Source organism: Vulpes vulpes, chromosome 11 (genome assembly GCF_048418805.1).
Source record: "Vulpes vulpes isolate BD-2025 chromosome 11, VulVul3, whole genome shotgun sequence".
NCBI classification, from domain to species: domain Eukaryota; kingdom Metazoa; phylum Chordata; class Mammalia; order Carnivora; family Canidae; genus Vulpes; species Vulpes vulpes.
The window spans coordinates 58,093,467-58,119,654 of NC_132790.1; the positions used below are offsets into that span (position 1 = coordinate 58,093,467).

Sequence of the window (26,188 nt, forward strand, 5' to 3'; positions counted from 1 at the left end):
GTCTTGTCACCATAGGTGCTCTGTGGGGTCATTGTACACAAGAGAGGTCATTGTTCTCAAGCCACTAATGCTCCTTAATCTTGTTATATCACTCCAGTGGCACGAAGGCCTAGGCTACCTAGAGGTAAAAGGGTCTCTTTGTGAGGCCTGGAGGGGAGAAATTTAAGCCCTGGCTTAGGTGACCCATCCCTGAGCAGGTGTTTGCAATGAGAGCAGAATGGTGTGAGTCACTGTCAGCTTTTGTTGGCCAACCCTGGGGATCCACAGAAGGTACAATAGAGATGCTCTGCATCTATCAGGCACAGGGTTGGGGTGGTGATGGGGGTGGTGGTAGTCCATGTTGGTGATAAGTGTGCAGATATTTATTAGGTTTCACCTGCTCCTGAGGCCAGGTGGGTTGATTTCTTCAGCTCTGAAGTGCCTGGGTGTTATCATCTGGGACTCTATTAATCAAGTTCTTTGAGAAAAGTACTTAATGAATTGAGAGGACTTAATGAAGGGGGGACATTTGACCCACTGGATGGGACCGGAAATCTGCCATTTGTGCTTACAGAGACAGCAAATGCTTCGGGGGGAATTCCGGATGGTGCATCTATTTCTCAAGTCCTGGCATCCTCTGTAGGAACTCCTCTTAAATATATTACTATCTTCCTAATAAAATGGAAATCAGAACTTAATTGGTGAAATTTTAAATAATCATCCAACATCTGGTGGTTCATTTATGGCTTCAACCAGATGTGTTTTATTAACAACTTACTAGCCTTTATGATTGGGAAGCTAACCATTAATTTATTAGGAAATAAGCCACTTCTAAGACCAGGAAAAAGCATTTACAGGGCACATTGGCCCTTCTCACGGGTTATTTCATGCTCTAGTAAAACGCTGGGCTGAAGGCCTAGGATTTCTCTTGCTGGCTTAGTTCTTGTTTGGTTCTGAGAGCATGTCTAAGTCACCTCCTTCTCTTGACATACAGGGCGAGACCCATCATTACGGTGGACGTCTCCATCTTCCTCCCAGCCTCCATCAACATCACAGCCCCTCAGTGTCACGATGGGCTGCAGCCTGTGAACTGCCTGAACGTCACCGCCTGCTTTAGCTTCCACGGCAAGCATGTTCCAGGAGAAATTGGTAATGAGCCACTGAGTTAGGGCTCGGGATGGCCATGTGAACTGGGGCGGGCTTGTGAGATTGTGGCTAATGATGGGTTCTTCTGGACTCTTTGCTCTCACTGTGCATTCTGGCTGGTTTTGCAGGCAGCAGACACACAGGCCAGACACCCTTTCCCTCTGTGGTTCCTGATTTTTTATGTTTCTGGGAGTTTCCCAATTTAATGTAACTTCCAGTTCTAGAACAAAGAATATGTGACCCCAAGAATCCTTCCCCCAGATGTGTGACCATACTGAAACCTCACGGGGCCACAGGTGTCACAGGCCAGTGGAACTTGTGGAAAGGTAGTGACTGGAGCCTGGTCCTTGCAGAACATTCCATTCAGTTAGAAAAAAGAAGTGGTGAGTCTTTGGAGGCTTCCCCTGAGCCTGCAGCACGAGCCAGATGTCAGGGCCTTAAGCCCTTTACTGTGGAATCTGAGAGCAGGGATGGATGGTAGGGTTGGGATGCTAAGTTTCATGAAGGCTTAGTCTTGCAAAAGAGAGCAAGCTGCTTTGTCGGCTTCAGATGATTGAAAAGAGACAGCTGGCCCTGCTGTTTCTCTGTTTGGGGAAGGCCAGCTTGCCAGCCCAGCTCCAGAGACTGCATCAATTCCTGGAAGAGGATGGGATCAGTGTGGAGTAGAACTCAAGAGTGTGTGTGTGATCACCTGAAGGAAATGAATCTGGAACAGTTGTGCAGATTTTTAAAAAATATTTTATTTATTTATTAGAGAGAGAGAGAAGTGAGCATGAGTAGAGGGGGCAGAGAGGGAGAGAGGGAGAAGCAGGCTCTCCGCTGAGCAGGGAGCCCAATGTGGGGCTCGAGCCCAGGACCCTGAGATCATGACCTGAGCTGAAGGCAGATGTTTAACCGACTGAGCCATCCAAGTGCCCTCACTTGTGCAGATTATTAAGTGCTTTGTTTTTACTTGAAAGGCTAATTTAATAATAGAAAATAGAGTTCTAGGAAAATTAAAAAAATAAAAAATCAATAAGGACCTGACATAGTGCCTTTCTTAGACATTTTTAGAGTTAGGTGTCTATTCACAGTGGTTCCTGGATGCAGCAGTACCAGCATCCTCCAGGAGCTTGTTAGAAATGCAGAATCTCCGGCCTCACTCTGGATCTTAGAATCAAATCTGCATTTTAACAGGATTCTACAGGACCCATGTGCAGATTCATGCTTGAGAAGCACTGCTCTGGAGTGTGTGTGTGTGTGTGTGTGTGTGTGCACACCCAGAGGTACAGAAGTACACTTTCACTTGTGGTCTATTTCTCAGCTGCATATTGAATGTTGTACATTTAACAGTGTGCTAACCCTAGGCCAACAGTCTCACTGATACTTTATTTGATCTTCAGGTGGATTAAATAAGTTCAATAATCAAACTTTGAAGTTTTTCACTGAGATGTCTTTTTTAAAAAAAATTAGAAATTTCAAAACTAAATGTAAACACTGTGAACTCACGACTTGGTTAGTGAGAAAGGACTGACAAACACTTTATGGATAGCCCAATGAGAAAAAGATCATGCTCAGTGAGAAAGTACTTGCTCAGGGTCACATAGCTATTGGTGAAGCCAGGAGTTGAATCCTGGTCATAATAGTTTTGCTTTCCACAAACTACTTCTCACCTCTTCCCTGATTATTTAAGAGATCATTCTCTGGGGAAAAACACTTTTTCTCTTGGTCCTGCAACTCATATGTCCTCTGCCTAATTAGATGGCATGTCTTCTGTCAAATACCAACTTATGATGTAGTTGGACTCCATTAAAATACATTATAAAAGAATTATTGAGTTGAAGGTTAACATTGGTGAGCATAAAAATAAGCAGAACTACTCTAGAACTCTAAAATAAGCAAGTAATTAATAGTTCACGTGTGTTCATTTGACAAATGTTTATTGTGTGCCTACATGTGCCAAGCTTATCCTCGTGGAGCTTTGAATGGGAATTCCACAGTTTCTATTATTTTGAATCTGAACCATTGTACACAATTTCCAGGCTCTTTAATGACATCACTATTGTGGTAACAAAGGTGATTTGGCATAGCAGGGGCAGGTGAGAAGAAACCCACAATGCCAGTTTTAAGCAAGAGGGATTTCAGAGCATAAGACAAGTGGTAGAGCATACTCTGATGTGAAGGGTTGTGGGCTGGAGGAGAGGTGGGTGTCTTCTCACATTGCTCCCCACCAGTGGGCCTTCTGGGCCCCAGTCACTGGAGCCCCTTTCATTGACCTCTAGGCAGAATTATAATGAAGTCTAGGCTTAACCATGACCCTTGAAGTGTTAGTTAATAAGGGGACAGGCATTTGGGTAGCACATGGTACTGCCTCTAGGGGGAGTATGGAGTGGGGAGGCTGCCTCCCTCATGGGGGTGGTGGACTGAGCAGGAAAGCTTGCTTCCATACCCTCCATCTGCCACATGGGCTTATTGTTGAAATCAAACATCCCTTGACTATCTAAGCAGTATTTCTCCACATATATTTAAGATGGAGGCCTAAAGATAATGATAACAGGGGAATTTTAGTATCAGTAGGGCAGTGCAGAAAATTATCCACCTGTTTTTCTTTGTCCTCCCCTGACATTCAGGGAAATGTGTTATATTTCCATCTTTGCAGAAATCTGGTGAAATAGGAGCTAGCATTGGAATATGGAGAGATTTGAGGAAGGGAAAATGGGCAGCTGTTATGGAAATGTGATAGAAATCAGTGAAAGGTAGCTCTTGTGGGTCTAGCTGTGGTGGGGTGTCCCTGGGCGTAGAAGGCAGTGCCTTGGCTCAGCATGGTCAGGGAGATCAAGTTCCCCATCTCCAGTTGATGGAGGGTGGGGGCACCACCTTCCTCCGCTGTCTTCCAGGCTCAGCAGACTGGATGACCAGTTCAATGTCATTGCCCAGGCCTCTGTGTTGGGAACCCAAGGCTGGGGCTCTGGTGATGAGCCTTCCTCTCCCATTGCTGGCAGCTGCAGAGGAGCCTTGATGGTGGTGGTTTTGGCCATGGAAAGCCTTGGGCAGACCTTCCAGGCACCTCTCAATGTCTGCATATCCAGGGCTGAGTTTGGTCTGTAGAATGGCTGCATTGGTGTGGTGTGCCTGGCATGGTGCGATAAAGAGGCACCAGTGGCATGCTAGGTACTTCTGAACAGTTGTCAGAAGCACTTTCTATCTGCTGGCATCTTAAGCCACAAGACCTCCCTGGGGATAGTTTGGGGAGCAATAGGCACTTCATGTTACTTATTAATAGTCTTGCCTCTTTGGTTTTTTTCTCTCCTTTAGGACCTGGTGGGGAAGGGACTCTATTCTCCTCTTCATCTTCTGCTTTAGCAGTGGAAAACCACAGCTCCCACTTGGTCTCAGGAGTGTTCAGGGCCAGCTGATTTACCAAACCACTGGAGGGGCAGCTGTGGCCTCTGGCAGTACCGTGGGAACTGTAGAGCTTTTCTGAAGAAGATGACTCTGCCTTGGCCCCTCTAATGGCAAGATCCAGTTAGGAAAACAGAAACCAGTTATTTTGACAGAATTTGACTTTAGGAATTGGTAAAGCAGGTTGTAGAGGACCTGGTAGTAGCTTTATTTTTTATTTTTTTTAAAGACTTATTTACTTATTCATGAGAGACATAGACTGAAAGAGAGAGGCAGAGACACAGGCAGAGGGAGAAGCAGGCTCCTTCCAGGGAGCCAGATGCGGGACTTGATCCGGGATCCTGGGATCAGGACCTGAGCCAAAGGCAGGCGCCCAACCGCTGAGCCACGCAGGCGTCCCTGGTAGTAGCTTTAAAAAGAAACTCCCACTTCTGGGATGGCACCTGGGGCTCTCAAAGCATGGTCCCCAGTCCAGCTGCAAGCAGCAGCAACATGTGGGGATGTTGGAAATGCACATACTAACTGACTCAGACGGTGAGGGGGGGACCCAGTACTCTGTACTTTAGCAAGCCTCTGGGTGGCTTAGACTTGAGATCACTGGTCAAGAGGACAAAGAGAAGAGGTCACACTTGGGGTGATCAGAACCTAGAAACTTGGAGAAGAGACCCTGCAAACCTGGGACCTAAACCTTGGAAGAGAGAAAAAACGACAACTGGTATTAGCCACTGTTGGAACCAGCTGCTGGGGAAGACTAAAGCTGGGTTGGGCTGATGGGAACAGGAAGGTGCAGTCCCTCCTCCCTCTGCCAGCCTCCCTCAGGCTGTCCATTTGGGTATAGCCTCCCATGGAACCGCTGGCAATGCAGAAATGAGGTTTGCAGAGCCCCGGACCCAGCCTCGCAGAGCAGAGTGGGCTGGAAGCTGAGAGACAATAACTTCAGAAACCAGCACCACAAGTAGCCAGTCACGCAGAGTTATGGAGGCGCCTGTTGTTGAGTCATTAACCAACAAACAGTTCTTAAGAGTGCCAGGCTATGTGCTCCTCGGACGCCAAGCAGAGGCCAGGCCAGACAGAGCCCTGGCCCTCATGGAGCTTGCATTCTGCAGGAAGGGAGGCAGAGAAAAGCCACCGATGTCCCATCGCTCCTCCTGGATGTGTCCCGGCCCCTTTGTGTGGTAGGCCCTACATTCCACGCTGGGGTGCAGGCATGTGTCCAACTGCAGTGGTTCAAAGAATAGATTTATAACCCATTTCACCAAGCAGTTTAAAACAAGAGTTCTGCCCATCCCAAGTCTTATTAGGCACTTCATTCTTGGCCTGGGAAGCAGCTTGTCACTCCTCAAAGCCTCCTGGCTGCCATAACTAAGGGTGGTGAATACCATGCCTGGAAGGTTCTGCCCCGTACCCATGGGCTGAGCCTCTACCAGCTTCCTGACCAGGCTGAAGCCTAAATGTGCTCATCAGCCTCTGGAGGCTAGGGATCCAGCCAGCAGTCCTGGACTCTGCCCAGAGTGCTAAATGAAAACCAGGGAGGGATGAGCCCTAAGTGGTTGTGTTTTGTGCTCTGATCTGGCACCCCTCATTTCCATGGCTCTCAGCCCAGCAGAGCTGTGAGCAAGCAGGGGTGCCCACTTGTGCCTGGGGACTAGCAGTGGAGCTAGATCCCGAGGGATGGCACCAAGTCATCTAAGCCAGTAGCAGAAGTAGGTTTAAAACCAGGTGACTTGTCCTCAGAACCCTTCCTCTGGCTTTAGGGGTGCATTTCCACTCCAGAGAGCATTCACACACAGAGAACGTTCTCCGAGCTCCTTGTGGTCTCTTGAGCAGCATGGAGATGGGATAATGAGGCAAATCCAAGTTATATGAGGAATGAAGTGACCTAGTCTAATAATTACCACTTTGTTCCTTTGGGGAGGGGGGGGTGGAGAAAGCTCAGGAGAACTCGTAAAGGGCAAAATATCCTTTTACCCCCTTCTCTTGGGAGACTCTAAGAGAAGCTCAGTAAGTTTGGGAGGAGGATTTATTAATAGAATTTCACAGCTGAAATCATGTTGTGATACAGAATGGGAATGAATCAAAAACTTTCTGGGACACAACTAGAGCCGAGTTGATGCAAGACAGCTGGCTCCCTCCTGGCACAGGCCAGTATGGGGGGCCCTTGGGAACCAGCTGGGGGCAGGGAAAGGAGGAGGCTGCAACATGACTTGGGGCTGGTCAGCTTTTCCATCAACATGACATCATTCGACATGGCATGGACACAAGCTGCCAGAAGGAAAACCTGAAGATGTGGACTTTGCGGTGGGAGCAGGCGATAATCAGAACCAGCACCCTCCCTGGACAGGGGCTGGCTGGCCTGGCTTGCATTAGGGGCAGCCATCCTCCCACAGGGCTGGGCTGCTGGAGCATGCCAGCTGATTGGCTGCTTTTCTAGCATCTCTTCCACTTCTTAGGGGATCCCTTTCAGACACTCTTGGGGTAGGTACTGTTTAAAAGTGCCCGTTGAACTCAGGACTCCAGCATGGTCTGCACTCTTGCCACCCTGGCAGCTATGAGACCCTTCTCAGGCTGTTTCCCATCGTGAGTCTCCTGGTGGCTTTCTTCTAGAAGAAAGAGTTTGATACGGAAGTGACTTCTTTTTGTGTGATTTAAAATGTCAAAGTAAATTTTAAATCAAGGAGGCAGATATAAAGAAGCTTTAAACAGGCAGTTACAAAGATGTGAAAAGCTTCCAGAATGATTGCGCTTGGCGAATTGGTTAATTCGGCCTGTCTGTGATTGTATATCTTAACATTTTAGAAAAATCTGATGGGTAAACTTGTTGGCATGCCCATGCTCTGCCTGGAACAGAGCAGTAGTTGTGGTCCTCAGCTCAGTTTCTAGTAACTGTGAGTTGTTTCTGCCCTCTTTTGAGCTGTAAGAGGGATATATTGGTTCAGAGATTCTACAGTGATACAGGGTTTTACAGGACTAAAGTGATGTTTGAAAAGTATCCAGCACAGAGCTTGGCACATACCGAAGGTTGAATCCATTCCCTTTTCCTGACCTTCCCTATCTTAATTTAGGTTCTCCCAGAATCAGAGTCTAAGGCAAGGATTTGGTGCACATGGCTGATTCAGGCTGTGGTCAATCCCAGGAAGCACCAGTAGGAAAGTGTGACAGTGAGACAGGAAGAGAAGGAAGCTGTGTCAGGTTCCGCAGAGAAATAGAACCCATCAGATGTGTGTATATTGACATTGTAGTTTGGAGGCATCCTGAATGCAGAATTCCTTCTTTGGGGGTGACTTTAGTCTTTTCCTCGCAAGGCCTTTATGTGATTAGATGAGGCCCACCCACATTGTGGAGGGTAATCTGCTTTATTTGAAGTCTACTGATTTAAACATAATCTCAATTTAAATACCTTTGCAGGGGTGCCTGGGTGGCGCAGTTACATGTTTGACTATTTATGCTCAGCTTGTGATCTCAGGGTTGTGAGATCGAGCCCCATGTTAGGCTCTCTGCTCAGTGTGGAGTCTGCTTAGGCTTTCTCTCTCTCTCTCCTGATCCTCCCTGCCACCTCCCTGCCATGCTCTCTTGCTCTCCCTCTCTCTCATAAATAAATCTTTAAAAAAATAAAAATACCTTTGCAGTGAATCCAGATTGAGTACTGCAGCCTAGTCAAATTGAAACATAAAGTAAACCATCACAGCAGCCAAACAGAAGGTGTGTTGTTTTGAATCCTGCTGGGGAATCCTGAGAGTCCATGTAGAGCATCCCTTAGAGTTACTCCACCTAAGGGATGAGGGAGCTGGGGTCCTGCAGTGTTGAGGTCTGCTGCAGCGATTTTGGTTCTCTGGCACTTCTAGTCAGTTATGCATATGGGTAGAGCCACCAGAGAAGCTCTCAGGAAAGGGGGTGTGGGTGCTGGCAGTTGCAAATTGGGCTGGACAACAGAGAAATGGTACAAGCTGAGAGGATATGGGTGGTGCGCTGATACTATCTGCTCTGTCTTCCTGTGATCATTTCTACCCCCAGTTTTTTTTGAGCTCAGCTAGCTCATCACTGGCAAGAGGGTTCACACCCTCTGTTCTCTCCATGCCCACCCTTCCCGAGGGAGGGCAGCTCTTGCACCTGGGAAGAAGGCCAGGGAGGGGCTGCTCAGAGGAAGGCCCACTCAGAAGCTACCCCTGCTCAGCTGTGGCCTGGCTGGTCTTCCAGCAATGTCCATCTCTAGCTCTGGACTTGCCAAACAGAACTTGAAAACACAGTCCATTTATAATCCTTTCTTACTGTTTGGCTGTTGCTTGGGGAAATTGTGATCAGTAGAAAGTAAACAGGCCAGAGTTCAGTTCTGGAAAACTGCATGTATTTGGTTCTGCTGTCTGGGCATTCGAAAAATGTAAAAAGTGCACCAAGAACCAGTGTGGTAGGAATGAATAGCCCCACACTGGAGGTTAGGAGAGTTCTAGACTCAGCTCTGTGGTGAATGGCCCTTTGGCCTGGAGCAAGTCTGGTTGATGTGGAGCAAGTCTGGTTTCCTTTTGGGGCCTCATTTCCTCATCTGAAAAATGAAGGTTCTGAGCCGGAGGGTCCCTAGATTGCTCTAAAGCTTTCACATTCTATGTGTCTGCTCCATTACCTGGTGTCACTCACCAAAGGAGTCCATGTGTGACTCTCATCCCGGCTCTCGTGTTTTCTCTGTCATGTTACCTTCCCACATGCATTCTTTTCTTTTTCGTTACATTTCCTGTGACTATCCAGGTCTCAGGTCCCCCTGGTAACCCCGCCTTACCTTGGCAATCAGCTGTTGGCTGAAGTAAACAAGTTGGGGCAGACCAGCCCTTGCTGACCAGGAATCCGCCAGCTCGGCATGGCAAGATCCCTGAGATGGCAGAGACCCAGGAAAACCATTAAATGCATCCAAAATACACCCTGTGGCAGCTGCAGAAAGCCTGTCCTGGTCACTTTCCTCCCTCCTGGCTCGGATCTCCCCTGGTGGCTGATCCCTTTGATGTTATTAAAAGCTGGAGCCATCCCTGCTGCCCTGCTTCTCATACTTCAGTGTGGGCAGGTGTGAGCGGCTTTTTACTGGTGCAAGAGCCCCAGCACTAAGGGGCTGGTTTCTGGAGACAGGGCAGGGTCATCTGTTTTCCCATAGCTCTGCAGCCTTATCTGGTCATCTTGGGGACAGAATGTTCCCTTTCTCGCCCTTTAAAAATGCCACATTCCCCTGAATCCACAAAGCAATGAAAAATAGAAAGGGTCACAGAGGGCTGATCCCTGCTGTGGTACAGAAAGGCAGTGAAATAGGTCTGTTAACACCAATGCCCCATTTGCCCAATAAAGCACATCATTGTAGGGAGGGTGACTGGCTCTGAAATTAAGAAAGTCAAACCTCTTGGGTTTATCTAATGTGACTTATTTTATTTTTATTTTTTTAAGTTTCAGATTGTGTGACAGTAGGTTCTCCCATCTGACATTACCCATTTCAGGAAGAGGCAATGGGTTTCTCTCTTCAGGAGTGCAGCACAGTACACCTAGCACAGGCCCCTGGGAATAAAGTCAGCTTTAGCCTCTGTCGGAGTTTCCCTGAGTGTAAGCGCCAGGAGGGCAGGGCTCCACCTGGGTTGCTCATACATATAGGCCTTGTGCCCCCATAATGGTGCCTGGCACATAGTTGGTGCTTGGGGGAGAGGTGGTACATGGTCCAAGGGGTGTCGTGGTTATCTAGCACAACTCAACATTCGTGAATTGTTGGGTAATTGCTCCCTTGTGTTGGGCATTTTTCCCATTGCTTTATAAGAATTGGGATTATGAACAGCCGTGATAATTTCTGCAGCTTCTAGGAATATTCTGTAGGTTCACCATGGTGTCTCCTTTTCAGGACACCGACTGTGCTGGGTACAGCTAATTATTGATGTGTATAATGGTGACTCAGTTGGTAACTCATGGGCTTTATGGCAGGGAGGAGCCATGACATGTGATACACGGAGCATCACCAGGAAGGCAGGGGGTGGCCTCATTGTCTCTTGGTTCTGTGAAGATGCTAGCTGCATGCTTGTCTCCAAGAAGGTGTTGACTTGGGGCTACAGTCCTCAGTGCACTGGGGGGCCAGGTAGCATATGAAGTGTGCTTGTGAGCCTGTGGAGGGGAGCACAGGTGGCCTTGTCACTGCACGTGAGTCCTTACTGATGTCTTGACCTTATTTATTGGCAGGCCTCAATTACATTCTGACGGCTGATGTGGCCAAAAAGGCAAAGGGCCAGTTGCCCAGAGTCTACTTTGTGTTACCGGGAGAGTCCGTGGGTCAGATCACAGAGAAGCTGCAGCTGGTCTACATGGAGGAGACGTGTCATCACTACGTGGCCCACGTGAAGGTCAGTCCTCTTTTTCATTCTCCAGCTTTGATCTCTGTGGATGGATATTTATTTAGAACTTGTGGAAGCTACCTTTATTGTGTGTTATGTATGCTCTGACTTCTAACATTTTATTTCACAAGGAGAACATTCGTTTCTTCTTTTGAAGTTGAAGCCTGACAGCCCTTTTATTTATCTTACTGTGTTGGCCTCAGCATCTGAGGGGGAGTTGTGGTGGGCCAGGAGACCAGTGACACTCCCTGACCTTGGTTTGTCCTTTTGGGAGGCTTCTCCATCCTCCTCCCTCTTTGAAGCTCTGTAGTCTTCTTGGAGGACACCACAGAAGTACATTGTCTGGGTCTGCAGTGGTGCTAGATCACACTGCACCTGATGGCTTTCTCAGTGGTCTACTACATGTTAGCTCATAGTCATGGTTAAGGCGCTTTAAAACTAGTTGGACTTAAAAACTAGGTTTTTATCCCTTGATTACTTTCTGTTTATTTTAGGAGTGCTTTTTTTTTTTTTTTTGGCCCCTTTTCCCCTCTTACTCTAAATAAACTTTCAAATGTTTTTTCCCTCTTGAGATTGTTTGTTAAATATACTTTGCTAATTTGGGAGGTCAGGCTTTGACTAGCTACAGAGTGGCCTCTGTGTAGACAGGTGCTGGCAGGATGGGAATCCTGATGGTGCCTGGTGCTGCAGGGATAGCCAGGCACTGACCCACAGGCAGAGAGCACAGGAGATAGAAGGACCTACATGTACCCAGCACATGGTGCTTAAGACGAATGTGGGGTTTGGAGTCACACAGACCCTGGTGTGTGTCCAGCTGGATGAGTACTCTGACATCTGTGTGTCTTGGTTTTTGCATCTCTGAAATGGGCACATAGGGCAGTGTGGGTGGCTCAGCAGTTTAGCGCCGCCTTCAGCCCAGGGTGTGATCCTGGAGACCCAGGATCGAGTCCCACATCGAGTTCCCAGCATGGAGCCTGCTTCTCCCTCTACCTATGTCTCTTCCTCTCTCTCTGTGTCTCTCATGAATAAATAAAATCTTTTAAAAAACTAAAATGGTCACATATACTTAAAGGACCTGACATGGAGTCTGACCCACAGCAGGCAGTCAGCATTACTGTCTGTTTGGGCCATATGGAATGGTCAGTATTCTAACATTGCTGACTTAGGACAATGTATTTTCATGTAGTTCAACCTGATATTAGCCAGTGGCTTTCTGGCCGAGAGTAAAAATAGTCCATAGCTTAGAATCTTATTCTGTTATTGAGCTGTTAGTACCAGAGCAGGAGAATAACAGCTGCTTCTTGATACTTCTGGATTGGATATAGAGAAATGCCACACACATCCATGGCACTTGGTCTGGCCAAGAGCCCATGAGTCCGTGCCTCTGAGATGCTTTTCATTGGGGCTGGCCTATGTCTCTTGCCAAGACTCGTGCTGGGGCCTGCCCAGACCAGCTGCCCTCTGGCCCTGGTGAAGGCCATTTATAAAGGGGTCCGTGCTTCTATTACGTCAACCAGCCACTCATGCCTCTAGGTCTTAGATTACATTGGTTCATGGGTGCCCTTGGAAGCATGAGGCTGCCCAGGACAGGCTCACATCTGAACACTGCGAGACCTCTAAGTGCCTGTGCTGGATGTCTCCATACTTCCCAGTGGTGAGGCATCTTCCTTCGGGCTTCCTCATGCTGAGTCTCTTCCACAGATGCTTTCCTTCAGGTCTTGTTGTGACTTTTCACTTTGGCTGAAGGGTTCACTTTCTTGTCGTGACCTCAAGATAGGGCCCCCAAGTGCCTGCAGGCCTTTACAGAGTTCACTCAGGGAACAGCAATAATGTGGTGGCCAGAGGCAGAGCTGTTTCTGTGGTGCCTTCTGAGGGTAAGCGGGAAGAAGAGCAGGGCTGCCCAAGGCTGTAGGTCTTGCTACTTCCTGATAGCCAGGGCTGCCAGAGTCTAGAAAATAAACATAAGGCTTCCTCATTAAATCCCAAAGTCAGATGAGCAGCAAATGTTTTTTTGTAGCAGTATAGCCCAAATAGTGCATGGGATATACTTATGCTAAAAATTATTTGTTGTTTATCTGAAAATTCAGATTTAACTGAGCATCCGTTAGAAGATTCAACCATCCCGATACCCTTCACCCCACAGTTTAATACTTTTCCATTTGATCAAAACATGGTTGACAGGGGTTCCCATCCCTTGGGTGAGCTATACAGCCCCCAAAGGGGCCAGGTGGGGACACACTCTTGAGTCTCTGGGGCAGCTGGTCCCCCACACATCCCCACGCAGATGCGCTCTTTGGCATCCAGGATGCCAGGAGATCTGCTCCTTGCTCCCTGAGGGTGAGTCTGTGGAAGCCACCCTGAAGGAGTTTTTAAAGCAAATCACTGGACACCAGTTGTGCTAGAATGAAATTCTGGAGTGGCTTGCCTGGATGGCTATGTGAGCACAGCCTTGGAACAGATAGCAGAATTCCTGGATGGAAAGGGACATGTTTCTCCAAGGAGACAATGAGTCGTACCTAAACACGCAGAAGAGAAGAATGCAAAGGCTCCAAGAGTATAATACTTTCATACTCAGTTATATTTCTTCGTGAACTTTCTTAGTTCTTCCATGATATGATTTGTCCTATTCCATAAATGTGGAGGATTTTTTACCAGCATGTGAGATAAATGTGTATAGTTGCAGATTTAATTGTAAAGGGTTCCCTCATATTGAAGCATCACTTCCCTCTACCTCTGTGTCACTGTGTAGAACACAAAAAAGAATAAAAATATCTAAAAACACATGGAACCGTGGCTTTTAAGAAGAAAGGTAGTGTGGTCAGAAGATTTTGGAGGGTTGAGGGCAACTCAGGAACACTGAGCAAGCACATGGCAATATGTGATGATTTGAGTCCTTTTCAGGGAGAGCAAGAGAGCAGTCTAGTACATTGGACCTGGAGAAGTTTGGATATGATTGGTACCTGGCTGTTTTCTCATACACACAGTGGCGATATAGAGGATAGAGACACAATTGTTGTCCAGAGGGAGAGCATTTTAAGGTTTGAGACACATTACAGAGCTGCCTTGTAGTTTATAAAGGCCCTCATTCCTGCTGCTTGCACAAGTCCTGGAGGGAGCAGTTGCTCCTGAGCTCCCATTCGTGAAGCACTTTCCCGTGTGGCACAGGCCACAAGGGACAGGTCTGGCTGGTCTGTCACGTGGTCCTGGGCAACCTGCTTCACCTTTATTGTTAAGCCTCCAGTTCTAAGCCCGAACATGGGAAGGAGAGTCTCCACTCCATAGTAGGGGGCCGGGAAACATGGGGCCCCTTTTTCCTTCACTAGCCCATAAATCTGTGACTCTACCTTGCTGCCTTGTTTGGAATGGGTCAAGACTCATTTCATAGGTGTTCAGGGGATTTTTATTTTAATGATTAGAAGCAGATGGTGAAAAGAAACTAAAAAGTATGGCACAAACAAGAAATCTACATGGGAAGAGAGGAGGCCAAATGGTAGCACAAGGGACGCCTTCCTTCCCCTGGAGCAGAGTGAGTTAGGCGAAAGGCCGACTTACACCTTCATGAGTCAGTTTGCAAGGGCCTCTTAGACTTCAGTGTGTGCACAGTCACCAAGGGCCTATGTGAAGTGTTGAGTGCAGACCCTGCTGCAGCAGATCTGGGGTAATTTCTAACAAGCTCCCCCATCACACCCATGCTTCTGATCCACAGACCATGCTCCGCAAAGCAAGGAGCCAGAACAAATAGGTGCCAAGATTTACAAGTAGAGTCAAAGGAGGAAGGCCATCAGCTGGCAGTTTCCCAAGAATCAGAAGCCAAGGGGCATTGGAGGGGCCAGCTGCCTCTCCCCTGACCTTGCTGTTGGGAGAGTCCCCTGTCAGTGAGGACGGAACATAGTTCTCCTTGTAACGCTCTGGCTTGACTGTGACCTTGTGTCACGCACTGGTTCAGGCTGGTGCTTGCCGGTATATATACATGGGCATGGTGGGATGCATCAGGAAGGCACACACTTCTGTGGCCTTTGTGGTTCAAGAGGAAGTATCCCTGTTAAGTGGCGCTCAGGTGGCTGAGTGTTTATGGCCACCAGGAAAGTTTATTGACCAGTTGTTGTCTGGGCTGTAGCAGAGGTCCCTGGTGAATGGCCGAGGCAACCAGTGAAGGCAGACACTAATGAGCTGGCTGACTGTATGTGGTGTGGCCCAATGGCCCAGCTCACCAAGGAGGCAGCAGGCCTGGCCCTGGTTTGTCCATTGTGGAAAAACAGCTGGGGAAGCGGTGGCTCTTGTGGGAGTTGAGGCAGGCAACACGGTGGGGAGGGAGTGGCAGCAGGTGGCTTCCTAGAGCAGGGACTGGGGACTGGACTGGGAGCTGGTCATCTGAGCATGAGGGCATGGTGTAGCCTCTGGTGCAAGTGGAGCCTTCTCAATGGGCTGGCTTTGTAGACAGTGACGGAAGGTAAATAAAAGTGCTCCGGCTTATCACATACCACATGGCTAGCAGACTGTGAGGCAGGCGCTAGGGGCTGGGTGTGTTTTGTTTAGGCTATCTTTAGGGTTCCCCCCCACACACTTTAAGCCTATTCCAATCCTCTTTTTTTCCTCTCTCTCTCTCCCTTCCTTTTCCCTAGAAGTTTTCCTTCCATATATGGTGATAAGTATCTCTACCGTAGAAGACTGTTTGAGCTAACACCTGCCTCCCAGGCTAGCTGTGTTTTGTCCCATGCTTTGTTCCCTTCTCAGCCCTGATGGGGCCTTCAGGACGTACAGAATTTTGTAATAAGCCCCATCCTCCTGGGGGTGCCAGGTCCATTCTCAGGGGCTCACTGTGGCCCACAGAGCTGACGTAGTGTAGGCTTCTTCCCTGGCCTCTCTGTCTCAGAGTCCATGTGCCCCAGTTTATCTTCTCTCCTCCCCAGACCAGCCCAGTTTTGTAAATCAGCTCCTTCTAGTGATGTGGGCTGGAGGTGTCTTGGGGCGGGGGTCTCCCCAATTGCAGGGGAAAGCCCTCACATGTCTACTCAGCCTCAGGGCTTCTACAGACTGGCCTTGGCTTACACATCTAGCCTCATCTTCCATACACCATCACACATGCCTTGGGCTCTTGTCAAGGTAGACTGACTCCATTCCAGAGTTCTCGGGCTCACCCCCAAGAACCCCAGTGTCCCTGGCCTCTCAGTGATCAGAGGCCCAGTTTTTGTCAGAAGTATGTACAACCACATACCCCTTACATGATTTTTGCATTTTAAAAAAAATCTTAAACACACAGCTCCTCTGGTATCTTATTTCATATTTTTTTCTTTAAATCAGCTGACTTTTTTGTCTACAATAAAATAATTTGAAACAGAAATTTTGTACCCTCCTGTAGGCAGAAACCAACTACTATATGCCAAACAGAAAGTAACTATAAAAGTAAACGCATTGAAGACACAACAGTGTCCTCAAACTCTAACTGGATTTCATTGTTTGCCAGTCTGTGGACAAGCCACCCACTCTTCCTGTGTGTGAGAAGGGGAGATGATGGAGTGCTAGGGAAGTGTTAAAGATGTACTGGCAATGTACTGAACTTTCCCCCTGATGCAATCAGAGGGACTGGAAGGGTATTGACTGGGCAATAACTTTCCATATATGTGGGTCCTGATATAGTGCCATGGAAAGCCATGTCCTGAGCCCTGTCTGGGAAGGACTGGCTATGCTCTGCTTTGATTGAATGCACCTCACCTTTCTTGCCTGCTGAAGGCCCCGGCAGTCCACAGCTGGGCATTGTCATGGGCCCCAGAGATGCCACTGTCAGCTGCCTGTCTCCTGGGAACGTGCTCCATGCCGCCTGATTCCTGCTTTGGGGATGATAGGCACAAAACAAATGCTCGTCCAAGTGCGCCTTGTTGAAGTGACTCCTTGGTTAGCTGGAGAGAGAGGTCCCAGGGGGTATCTGGTCAGGGTGGGTCCTGCCCACCTCCCTGGGAACCTGCTGCTGCTGGGAGGTGGTGGTGTGAGATGGAAGAATTGTGGATGCGTGGCCCAAGCTGAAGACTGAATTAGCATGACCTGTCATTGCTCCATTGTTTTCCGGCCTGTGTGTGTTTACTAGGGTGATAGCCATGCTCTGGCCTCAAGTCCTGCACGATGCCTTGAGAAGTCAGCCCTTGTGAGCCAGATGCTCATGTGTGCTGGGCAGGTGAGCACTTCTTCAGGAGCTGGGGAGCAGGGCAGCAGCTTGAGTCTCTACGGGGATGGTGGGGAGAAGCCCAGGCACGATGGAACATGGGTTCAGTTACGTCATTCCCAGCTCTGAGGATCAGCGACCCCTCTAGAGGCCTTGAGAAAACTTTCAGTGAGCAAAGCCATGTGTCAGACATTGTTAAAAGAGCCAAGAATGAGGATTAATGTAACAAGGGGAACCCCCACCCCTCACCCCACACCAGACAAGGGAATATGAGTGCGCATTGACTTTCCTGGGTAGCTGCAGATGTTCATGCAGTTGTGCTTTTATGTTGCTGGAGGGTTTTTCAAGGGAGTTCAGACCTAACGTACTGCAGCTCTTTTGTTGCTTGTGGGAACAGATGGTGGGTCTGGCCTGGCAAAGGGCAGGGCATCTCGGGCCACCAGGTCTCCCCAGAGGTCGTGCCTCGGGCTCTGCCCAGGTGGTCCAGTCTGTTTCTGTTTTCACACCCAATGAGATGAGATGCCTTTGGACTGAGCTTCATGTGACAGGCTGGGAGTTTGCAGGGCCTTTGCTCTACTGAATGCAGTGGTCAGATATCAGAGGCTCTAATTTTCTTAAGTTTATGAAGCACATAGTAAAAGGAGATTAAGTTGGAGTGTGTAAGAACTTCATGAGGAAGGGGAGGAAGGAAAACAAAAATTTCCTTTTTTATCTGGAAAGTGATTTGTTAAACCTCATCTTGATAAGTCAAAGAAATAGCTTTAAAAAAAAGACTAATATTTGGAGAAAAGGGATGCAGACCTTAGATGGAGGAAGTCATCTTAAAACTTATTTGAATTGATAGTGTATGTGCATTGTCAAAAACATTTTTAACTGTACTAAACGATATACAGAGAAGGGATATCTTTTAGCCACTTGGAGACAACCACGATCCCAATTTTCTGCATGTTTGTCAATAAATACACAAAGTTGTGTGCACACATCCCCTTTATACATGGATGGCAGCATGCCGTGGCACACTGTTGTGCAACTTGCTTTTTTCTTTTAGAATGTCCAGTTAGATGGATAAACAGATTTTGGTAAATCTGTACAATGGAGTACTACTCAGCAATGACAGTGAACTACCAATGTACACGATAACGTGTATATACACATGTATATAACATGCGATTATATATATATATATATATATACACACACACACATGTGTGCAATGACATGATGAATCTCAAAAGCATTCTGCTAAGTGAAAGAAACCAGACGTAAAAAGCTAGTAGTATAACAGTTCCATCTATATGACTTTGTGGAGAAGGCCAACCACAGAGACAGAAAACAGATCAGTGGCTTTAGGGGCCAGGGATGGGGAGGGTTGGGAATGATTAACTGCGTAGAGGCAAGAGGAACCTTTTCACGGTGTTGAAAATATTCTGGATCATGACTGTGGTGATGGTTATATGATTGAATACATTTATTAAAGCTCATCAAAGCATTTAGTTAAAATTGGTAAATGTTATTGTATGTAAACTATATTTCAATCAAACTTATTTTTTTTTAATGGATCTTGGGAAGTCATTGGAGAGGGAGATTTTTTTTTTTTTTTTTTTTTTTAGATGCTTGCTTTGTAAAGTTTATTGACAACTGTTTGGTCCCAACACACAAAACAGCACTTGAACCACAAAAAAAGTGTTCAAACAAAGTAGACGGTTAAGAAAAAAAAACATCTCTTCCCCCAAGCCCAATCTGAAACAAACAGTGCAAGATGGGAAAGGGGGTTGTGGTGGTAACTTTTTCTTTTTTTTTTTTTCCTTTAAACAGATATATCTAATCTGGTACATCTTTCCACCCAGAAATGAGAGACTACACCATGAGAGACTCTTAACTCTAGGAAACAAACTGAGGTTGCTGGAGGGGAAGTGGGGGGCAATGGGGTAACTGGGTGATGGGCATTAAAGATGATACATGATGGGATGAGCACTGGGTGTTATATGTAACTGATGAATTACTGAACTCTACCTCTGAAACTAATGATGTACTATATGTTGGCTAGTTGAATTTAAATTAAAAAAAAAAGGGGGGGATCCCTGGGTGGCGCAGCGGTTTGGCGCCTGCCTTTGGCCTAGGGCGTGATCCTGGAGACCCGGGATCGAATCCCACATCAAGCTCCCTGCGTGGAGCCTGCTTCTCCCTCTGCCTGTGTCTCTGCCTCTCTCTCTGTGTGTGTGACTATCATAAAAAAAAAAAAAAAAAAAAGGATCCTGAGAGTTGTTCCATATTGGTGTCTGCAGTTTCCCTGTTCTCTTTCATGTCTGTATGGTATCCTGTTGAAAGACTGTCCCTTTATTTATTTAACCTGGCCAGGGGATCTTTTTTTTTTTTTTTTCCCCAGGGTATCTTCTAAATGCCAGCTTCACGTTGACTTCACCTGGAGTCTGTAGATTAGTAATCTCAGTTTCCTTCTCTAGATGTGGTTCAGATCCCTTTTCGGAAAACCCTTAACCTGCCTTGGAAAGGGGGATGGCCCTTAAACAGGAATGAAATGTTCCTTCCAGCTTCAGCCATTTTGTCTTCCTTGTTTCAGGCCTGTAGTGTTTTGGTTGAGGGTTTGATAGGGACCCTGAAGAGGACAGATGGAGGGGCCTTGGTAGTCCCTGAGGTGGCCTTGGACATATGTTTTAGGGAGGATGAGCCTTTCAGCTGTGGAGTGCCCAGGGAAAACTGGGGATATCTTTCTTCATTCCTGCAGTTTAGCTTTGTCCCTTTGGCAGGTCCTCTTTGGCCAGAGGTGGCATAGGTAGCCCAAATGTGTGCTAAAGTCATGCTAGAAAGTAGGGCAGGTTAAGTGGGGAGTTCAACCTCAGGTGGGTTGAACTGATCTATGGGGAGCTGCCATCATTGTTGAGCTCAGTTGTAAAGCTGCTCATGTGATGCACTCTGGTCATCCAGATGTCACTAAGGAACTGGAGGTGGGGCTCTGGAGACGGTGCCTAAAGCCAACCCCCAGAGTGTGGATACTTTGACCACCTCCTCCAGGAGACTGCGTCGTGCATAGTTGGAGAGCAAACTGGGGAGGGATCTCGAATTTAGGGGGTAGAGGGGTAGATGTTCTACATGGGTGTTGATGTCCTCTCTGGGTACATTTGGCTATTGATTTCTTTGTTGGGTCGAATGAAGTCTGCATTTGGATAGTGCCACAGAAGACCTTATGACTGGTAAAGGAAGGTACAATCATTCTAATATAGTGGCTTTGCCCACCTCACCTTTTTTTCCCTGGAAAAAAGGCTGGTATAAATACAGAGCCATGGCATTGACACTAAAAGTTTTATCATAGGCTTTTTTCTTGTACTTTATCAATTGTGAGTGAAATTTTCATTTTAAGAGACAGCTTTTTGGGTTTAGTATGTTATGCATACCCTTATAACACTAATATTTTTCTGAAGTCGCACATGATAATGTGTTCTGTCTTACTGGTTTTGTCCTGGTATTTGAGATATGATTTTAAAGGATTTAAAAAAGATTTTATTTATTTATTTGAGAGAGAGAGATAGGAAGAAAGAGAATGAGCACACGAGTGGGGGGAGGGGAAGAGGGCAAAGCAGACTCCCTGCTGAGCAGGGACCCTCATGCAGTGCTGATCCCAGGACCCTGAGATCATGACCTGAGCTGAAGGCAGACATTTAACTGAGGCACCCAGTTGCCCTGATTTTAAAGAATTTTAAAGAAGGATTTTCTTTACTCCTCAAACCTAAAGCTTACATGTTTATTATAAGAGTGATTTCATTCAAAGTAATCATCTTTTAGTAGTTCCTGTTTTGGAATTTCCTCCACGGTTTACTCACTTTTTTAAAAAAATTAAGATATAATTGACATATAACATTATATTAGTTTCAGGTGTTCATAACAATTTTCTCTATGTATACATTGCAAAATGGTCAGTACAGTAAGTCTAGTCAGTATCTGTCACCACACAGTTACAAATTTATTTAAGATTTACCCTTTTAGCAACTTTCAAATATTATTGACTATAGCACATGCTGTACCTTACATCCCCAGGACTTACTTATTTAAAACTAGAAGTTTGTACCTTTTGACCCCCTCCACCCATTTCACCTACTTGCCCCGCCCCCCATCTCTAGCAATCACCAGTCTGTTCTCTATGAGTTTCGTTTGTGTGTTTTCGATTCCACATATAAGTGAGATCATAAGGTAGTTGTCTTTCTCTGACTTATTTCACTTGGCATAATGCCCTTAAGGTTCATGCATGTTGTTGCAAATGGCAGGATTTCCTTCCTTTTTATGGCCAAGTAATATTCTTGTGTGTTTGCCTGCACACATGTGTGTACACCAACAACTTCTTTATTCATTCATTCATTGCTGGACATTTAGCTTGCTTCCATCTCTTGGCTGCTATAAATAATGCTGCAGTGAACGTGGGAGTTACAGATATCTTTTCAAATTAGTATTTTTATTTTCTTCAAGTAAACACCCAGGATTGGAATTACTGGATAATATAGTTCTGTTTTTAAATATTCACTTTTAATTAATGGTAAACTTTTGGAATTAACTTGAATTTTAAAAGCAGCAGGATTTCTCTGTGATCCTCTCTAGTAGGTAATAGTCTGGGAGAAAAATGAGGTGTGATAATATCAAAATTAGTAAAGAATTTGGTAAGTAAACCCCCTTTAAAAATGCTTCTCACTAAAAGAATTCCCATGATATTTGGAGTAGTAATAATGGAAGCTGCAAACACTAGTCGAGCATTTATTTAGTATGTGCCAGTTATTATCCATGACTACTTTTACTATTAATTTTCTCCTCATACTAACATGAGAGATAGTTCCTAATTTTGGCCTTCTTTGGGGGATTTAGAAGACCAGGCAAAGAGGTGTGAAGGAACTTGCTCAGTACCTTAGAGCCAACAAGGAGCAGAGGTGGAATTTGAACCCAGCAGCATGGTTCCTAAGGCTGGGCTCTTCACTACCACACTGTAGCCCCTCTCGTAAGTGTAAGCCACAACTAATGAAGCACTTTTTTTTTTTTTTAAGATTTATTCACGACACACACACACACACACACACACACACACACACAGGCAGAGACACAGGCAGAGGGAGAAGCAGTCTCCACGCAGGAAGCCCGATGTGGGACTCGATCCTGGGACTCCAGGATCAGGCCTTGGGCTGAATGAAGGCAGGCGCTAAACCGCTAAGCCACCCGGGCTGCCCTAATGAAGCACTTATATGCCAGCTACTCTTCTAAGGGCATTGCCTGGGTAAAGAGGGCATGTGATTTGCCCATGGTTGCAGAGTTAGCGAGAGCCTTTATTGGGATCAGCACATGGCCACCACAGGTGGCAGCTGTTGATGAGCATATTGTGGCGCAGTAGTGTGCTGGTACTTAGGGGAAGGGACCTGACCTAGAGCATTTTGCCAGTTTCCCTGGTGTGAATATTCCCACCATGGCTGATCTCATTCTGTCAATGGGATATCACTGAATGTAGCATTAGGAAGAAATGCACCATAGCATACTACTGTATAGTATTTCTGGACCGTGCATGAGAGATTATGTAGATCTGATAACTTTAAGAACATAGATAACAGTATAGATATAAATACATGATTGAAGATAAATATAAATAAATAAATAAATAAATAAATAAATAAATAAATAAATGATACAATAATTCGGAAGTGATGAGTTTTGAGTATTTATTACCCACCTTTAACTTAATATAATTCATTTGATTATAAGCTTATGCAATTTAATAATGGCTGTTATGACCACTGGCTCATGCACTTTCTGAAAATTGAACAGTTGGCTCTTGTAAGCCTACTGCAGAACGTTCCACTGGCTGTGACCACTGTGTCTGCTGTGTTTGTCTCTAAGTTGATCATATCACTCAAGTCCTGCCTTACACACAGATGTTTGATATCAGTCTTTCATTCTTGTTTCCTGTGGTTTTTTTTTAGATTGACAAATAATAGGAAAGTTAAATTTGTGAGGTTAGTTTAACCACTAGACCACAGCTTTTATATTTGTACATTTGGTTTGTAAGCACTCTGCATTTTGATTGAAAATATTAGATGGTTTAATGGTTTCCATTTAAAATAATAAAAAAGAGGAGAGGGAGATGGATGTTGAGAGAACGAGAAGGAAGGAGAGAAAATGGTGTCCACGGATTACAGTACCTACAGCCAAGCTGCAGCCCAGCAGGGCTACAGTGCATACACCTCCCAACCAACTCCAGGATATGCACAGACCACCCAGGCATATGGGCAGCAGAGTTATGGAACCTATGGACAGCCCACTGATGTCAGCTATACCCAGGCTCAGACCACTGCGACCTATGGGCAGACCGCCTATGCAACTTCTTATGGACAGCCTCCTGCTGGTTACACTACTCCCAACTGCCCCCCAGGCATACAGTCAGCCTGTCCAGGGGTACGGCACTGGTGCTTATGATACCACCACTGCTACGGTCACTACCACCCAGGCCTCCTATGCAGCTCAGTCTGCATATGGCACTCAGTCTGCTTACCCAGCCTATGGGCAGCAGCCAGCAGCCACCACACCTGCAAGACCACAGGATGGTAACAAACCCACTGAGACTAGTCAACCTCAATCTAGCACAGGGGGTTACAACCAGCCCAGCCTAGGATATGGACAGAGTAACTACAGTTATCCCCAGGTACCTGGGAGCTATCCCATGCAGCCAGTCACAGCACCACCATCTTATCCTCCTACCAGCTACTCCTCTACACAGCCGACTAGTTATGATCAGAGCAGTTACTCTCAGCAGAACACCTATGGGCAGCCGAGCAGCTATGGACAGCAGAGTAGCTATGGTCAACAAAGCAGCTATGGGCAGCAGCCGCCCACTAGTTATCCCCCCCAAACTGGATCCTACAGCCGGGCTCCAAGTCAATATAGCCAACAGATCAGCAGCTACGGGCAGCAGAGTTCATTCCGACAGGACCACCCCAGTAGCATGGGTGTTTATGGGCAGGAGTCTGGAGGATTTTCCGGACCAGGAGAGAACCAGAGCATGAGTGGTCCTGATAACCGGGACAGGGGAAGAGGGGGATTTGATCGTGGAGGCATGAGCAGAGGTGGGCGGGGAGGAGGACGCGGTGGAATGGGCAGCGCTGGAGAGCGAGGTGGCTTCAATAAGCCTGGTGTACCCATGGATGAAGGACCAGATCTTGATCTAGGCCCACCTGTAGATCCAGATGAAGACTCTGACAACAGTGCAATTTATGTTCAAGGCTTAAATGACAATGTGACTCTAGATGATCTGGCTGACTTCTTTAAGCAGTGTGGAGTTGTTAAGATGAACAAGAGAACCGGACAACTCATGATCCATATCTACTTGGACAAGGAAACAGAAAAGCCCAAAGGTGATGCTACAGTATCCTATGAAGACCCACCAACTGCCAAGGCTGTGGAGTGGTTTGATGGAAAAGATTTTCAAGGAAGCAAACTTAAGGTTTCTCTTGCTCGGAAGAAACCTCCAATGAACAGCATGCAGGGTGGTATGCCTCCTCGTGAGGGCAGAGGGATGCCACCGCCACTCCGTGGAGGTCCAGGGGGCCCAGGAGGTCCTGGGGGCCCCATGGGTCGCATGGGAGGCCGTGGAGGAGACAGGTGGCTTTCCCCCAAGAGGACCCCGGGGTTCCTGAGGGAACCCATCTGGAGGAGGAAACGTCCAGCACCGAGCTGGGGACTGGCAGTGCCCCAATCCGGGGTGTGGAAACCAGAACTTCGCCTGGAGAACAGAATGCAACCAGTGTAAGGCCCCAAGCCTGAAGGCTTCCTTCCACCACCCTTCCCGCCCCCAGGCGGTGACCATGGCAGAGGCGGCCCTGGTGGCATGCGGGGAGGAAGAGGTGGCCTCATGGACCGCGGTGGTCCCAGTGGGATGTTCAGAGGTGGCCGCGGTGGAGACAGAGGGGGCCCCTGTGGTGGCCGGAGCATGGACTGAGGTGGCTTTGGCGGAGGAAGACGAGGTGGTCCTGGTGGGCCCCCTGGACCTTTGATGGAACAGATGGGAGGAAGAAGAGGCGGGCGTGGAGGACCTGGAAAAATGGATAAAGGCGAGCACTGTCAGGAGCGCAGAGACCGGCCCTACTAGACGCAGAGACCCCGCAGAGCTGCATTGACTACCAGATTTATTTTTTAAACCAGAAAATGTTTTAAATTTATAATCCCACATTTATAATGTTGGCCACAACATTATGATTATTCCTTGTCTGTATTAGTATTTTTCACCATTTGTGAAGAAACATTAAAACAAGTTAAATGGTAGTGTGCCGAGTTTTTTTTCCTTCTTTTAAAGATGGTTGTTTAACTAAAGACTAAACAATGGGAACCCCTTGTGAGCATGCTCAGTATCATTGTGGAGAACCAAGAGGGTCTCTAACTGTAACAGGTTAGAGTTTTTCATGGTTGTGATGTTTTTTTTTTTTTAAATAAAATTCCAAATGTTTATAAACAAAAAAATAATAATAAATAAAATAAAATAGAATAATAAAAAAGATTTTATTTAAATTTATCGAGGTAGCCATTCCTCCCTCCCTCCCCCATATACACGCTGAGATTCTTCTGTTCAGCAGTGCTCTACACACCAAAGAGTAATGGGCTGATTATTGAGTTGTCTTGGAGGAGGAAGGGGCCTGGTGATGGCGAGAGTACTTCCAGTAGGCCGTTAAACCATGTCAATCCCCTTACTTCTAGAGACTGAGTTTGGCCCTGTCCTGATGAGTGTGGGGTGGGCTGGCTGCTCCGTGAGGTTTTCTTGCATGGTGATTTGATCAAGTAGAAACTTTGGCCGGGTCCTGCCCTTTCCTTACCAGTTGTGCTAATTAGAAGCAGCATATTAAGGTGGCCCAAATTGTACTAGTGTGCTTTTCTTTGTTGTCCCTCCTGAGGCATCCATTCCCAAAGCCATCTGGAGAGTTCTCTGGCCTAATAAGTGAGTGCCACATGAATCAAGAAGCAGCAGGCCTAGAAGCCACCCTTTGTGTAGTGGCTGGTCCAGAAGGCCCCACAAACCTTCCTATCTCTTCCCAAGTGAGCATTTGTGTCTGAGACATGTCCAGCTCCATGTGGAAGGGCCCACAGTGGTCTCTGAATGAAGGTGGAAAGGCTGAGCAGACCCAGCTAGTGTCTACCCGCAAAGGCAGTG

The 26,188-nt window shown here is 46.8% G+C and overlaps 1 protein-coding gene and 1 pseudogene across 3 annotated transcripts in view; both read left to right on the forward strand.

Moving 5' to 3' along the window:
• The window catches only part of ITGA9 (integrin subunit alpha 9), a 344,722-nt gene that overhangs the window by 73,773 nt on the left and 244,761 nt on the right, over positions 1 to 26,188 (forward strand). For all 3 annotated transcript variants that reach the window (XM_072726452.1, XM_072726453.1, XM_072726451.1), the window contains exons 14-15: positions 974 to 1,128; positions 10,699 to 10,859. In XM_072726452.1, the coding sequence (XP_072582553.1) occupies positions 974 to 1,128; positions 10,699 to 10,859 (316 nt within the window). The remainder of the gene's footprint in view (positions 1 to 973; positions 1,129 to 10,698; positions 10,860 to 26,188) is intronic.
• Positions 23,126 to 25,225, forward strand: LOC112921663 (RNA-binding protein EWS pseudogene; annotated as a pseudogene).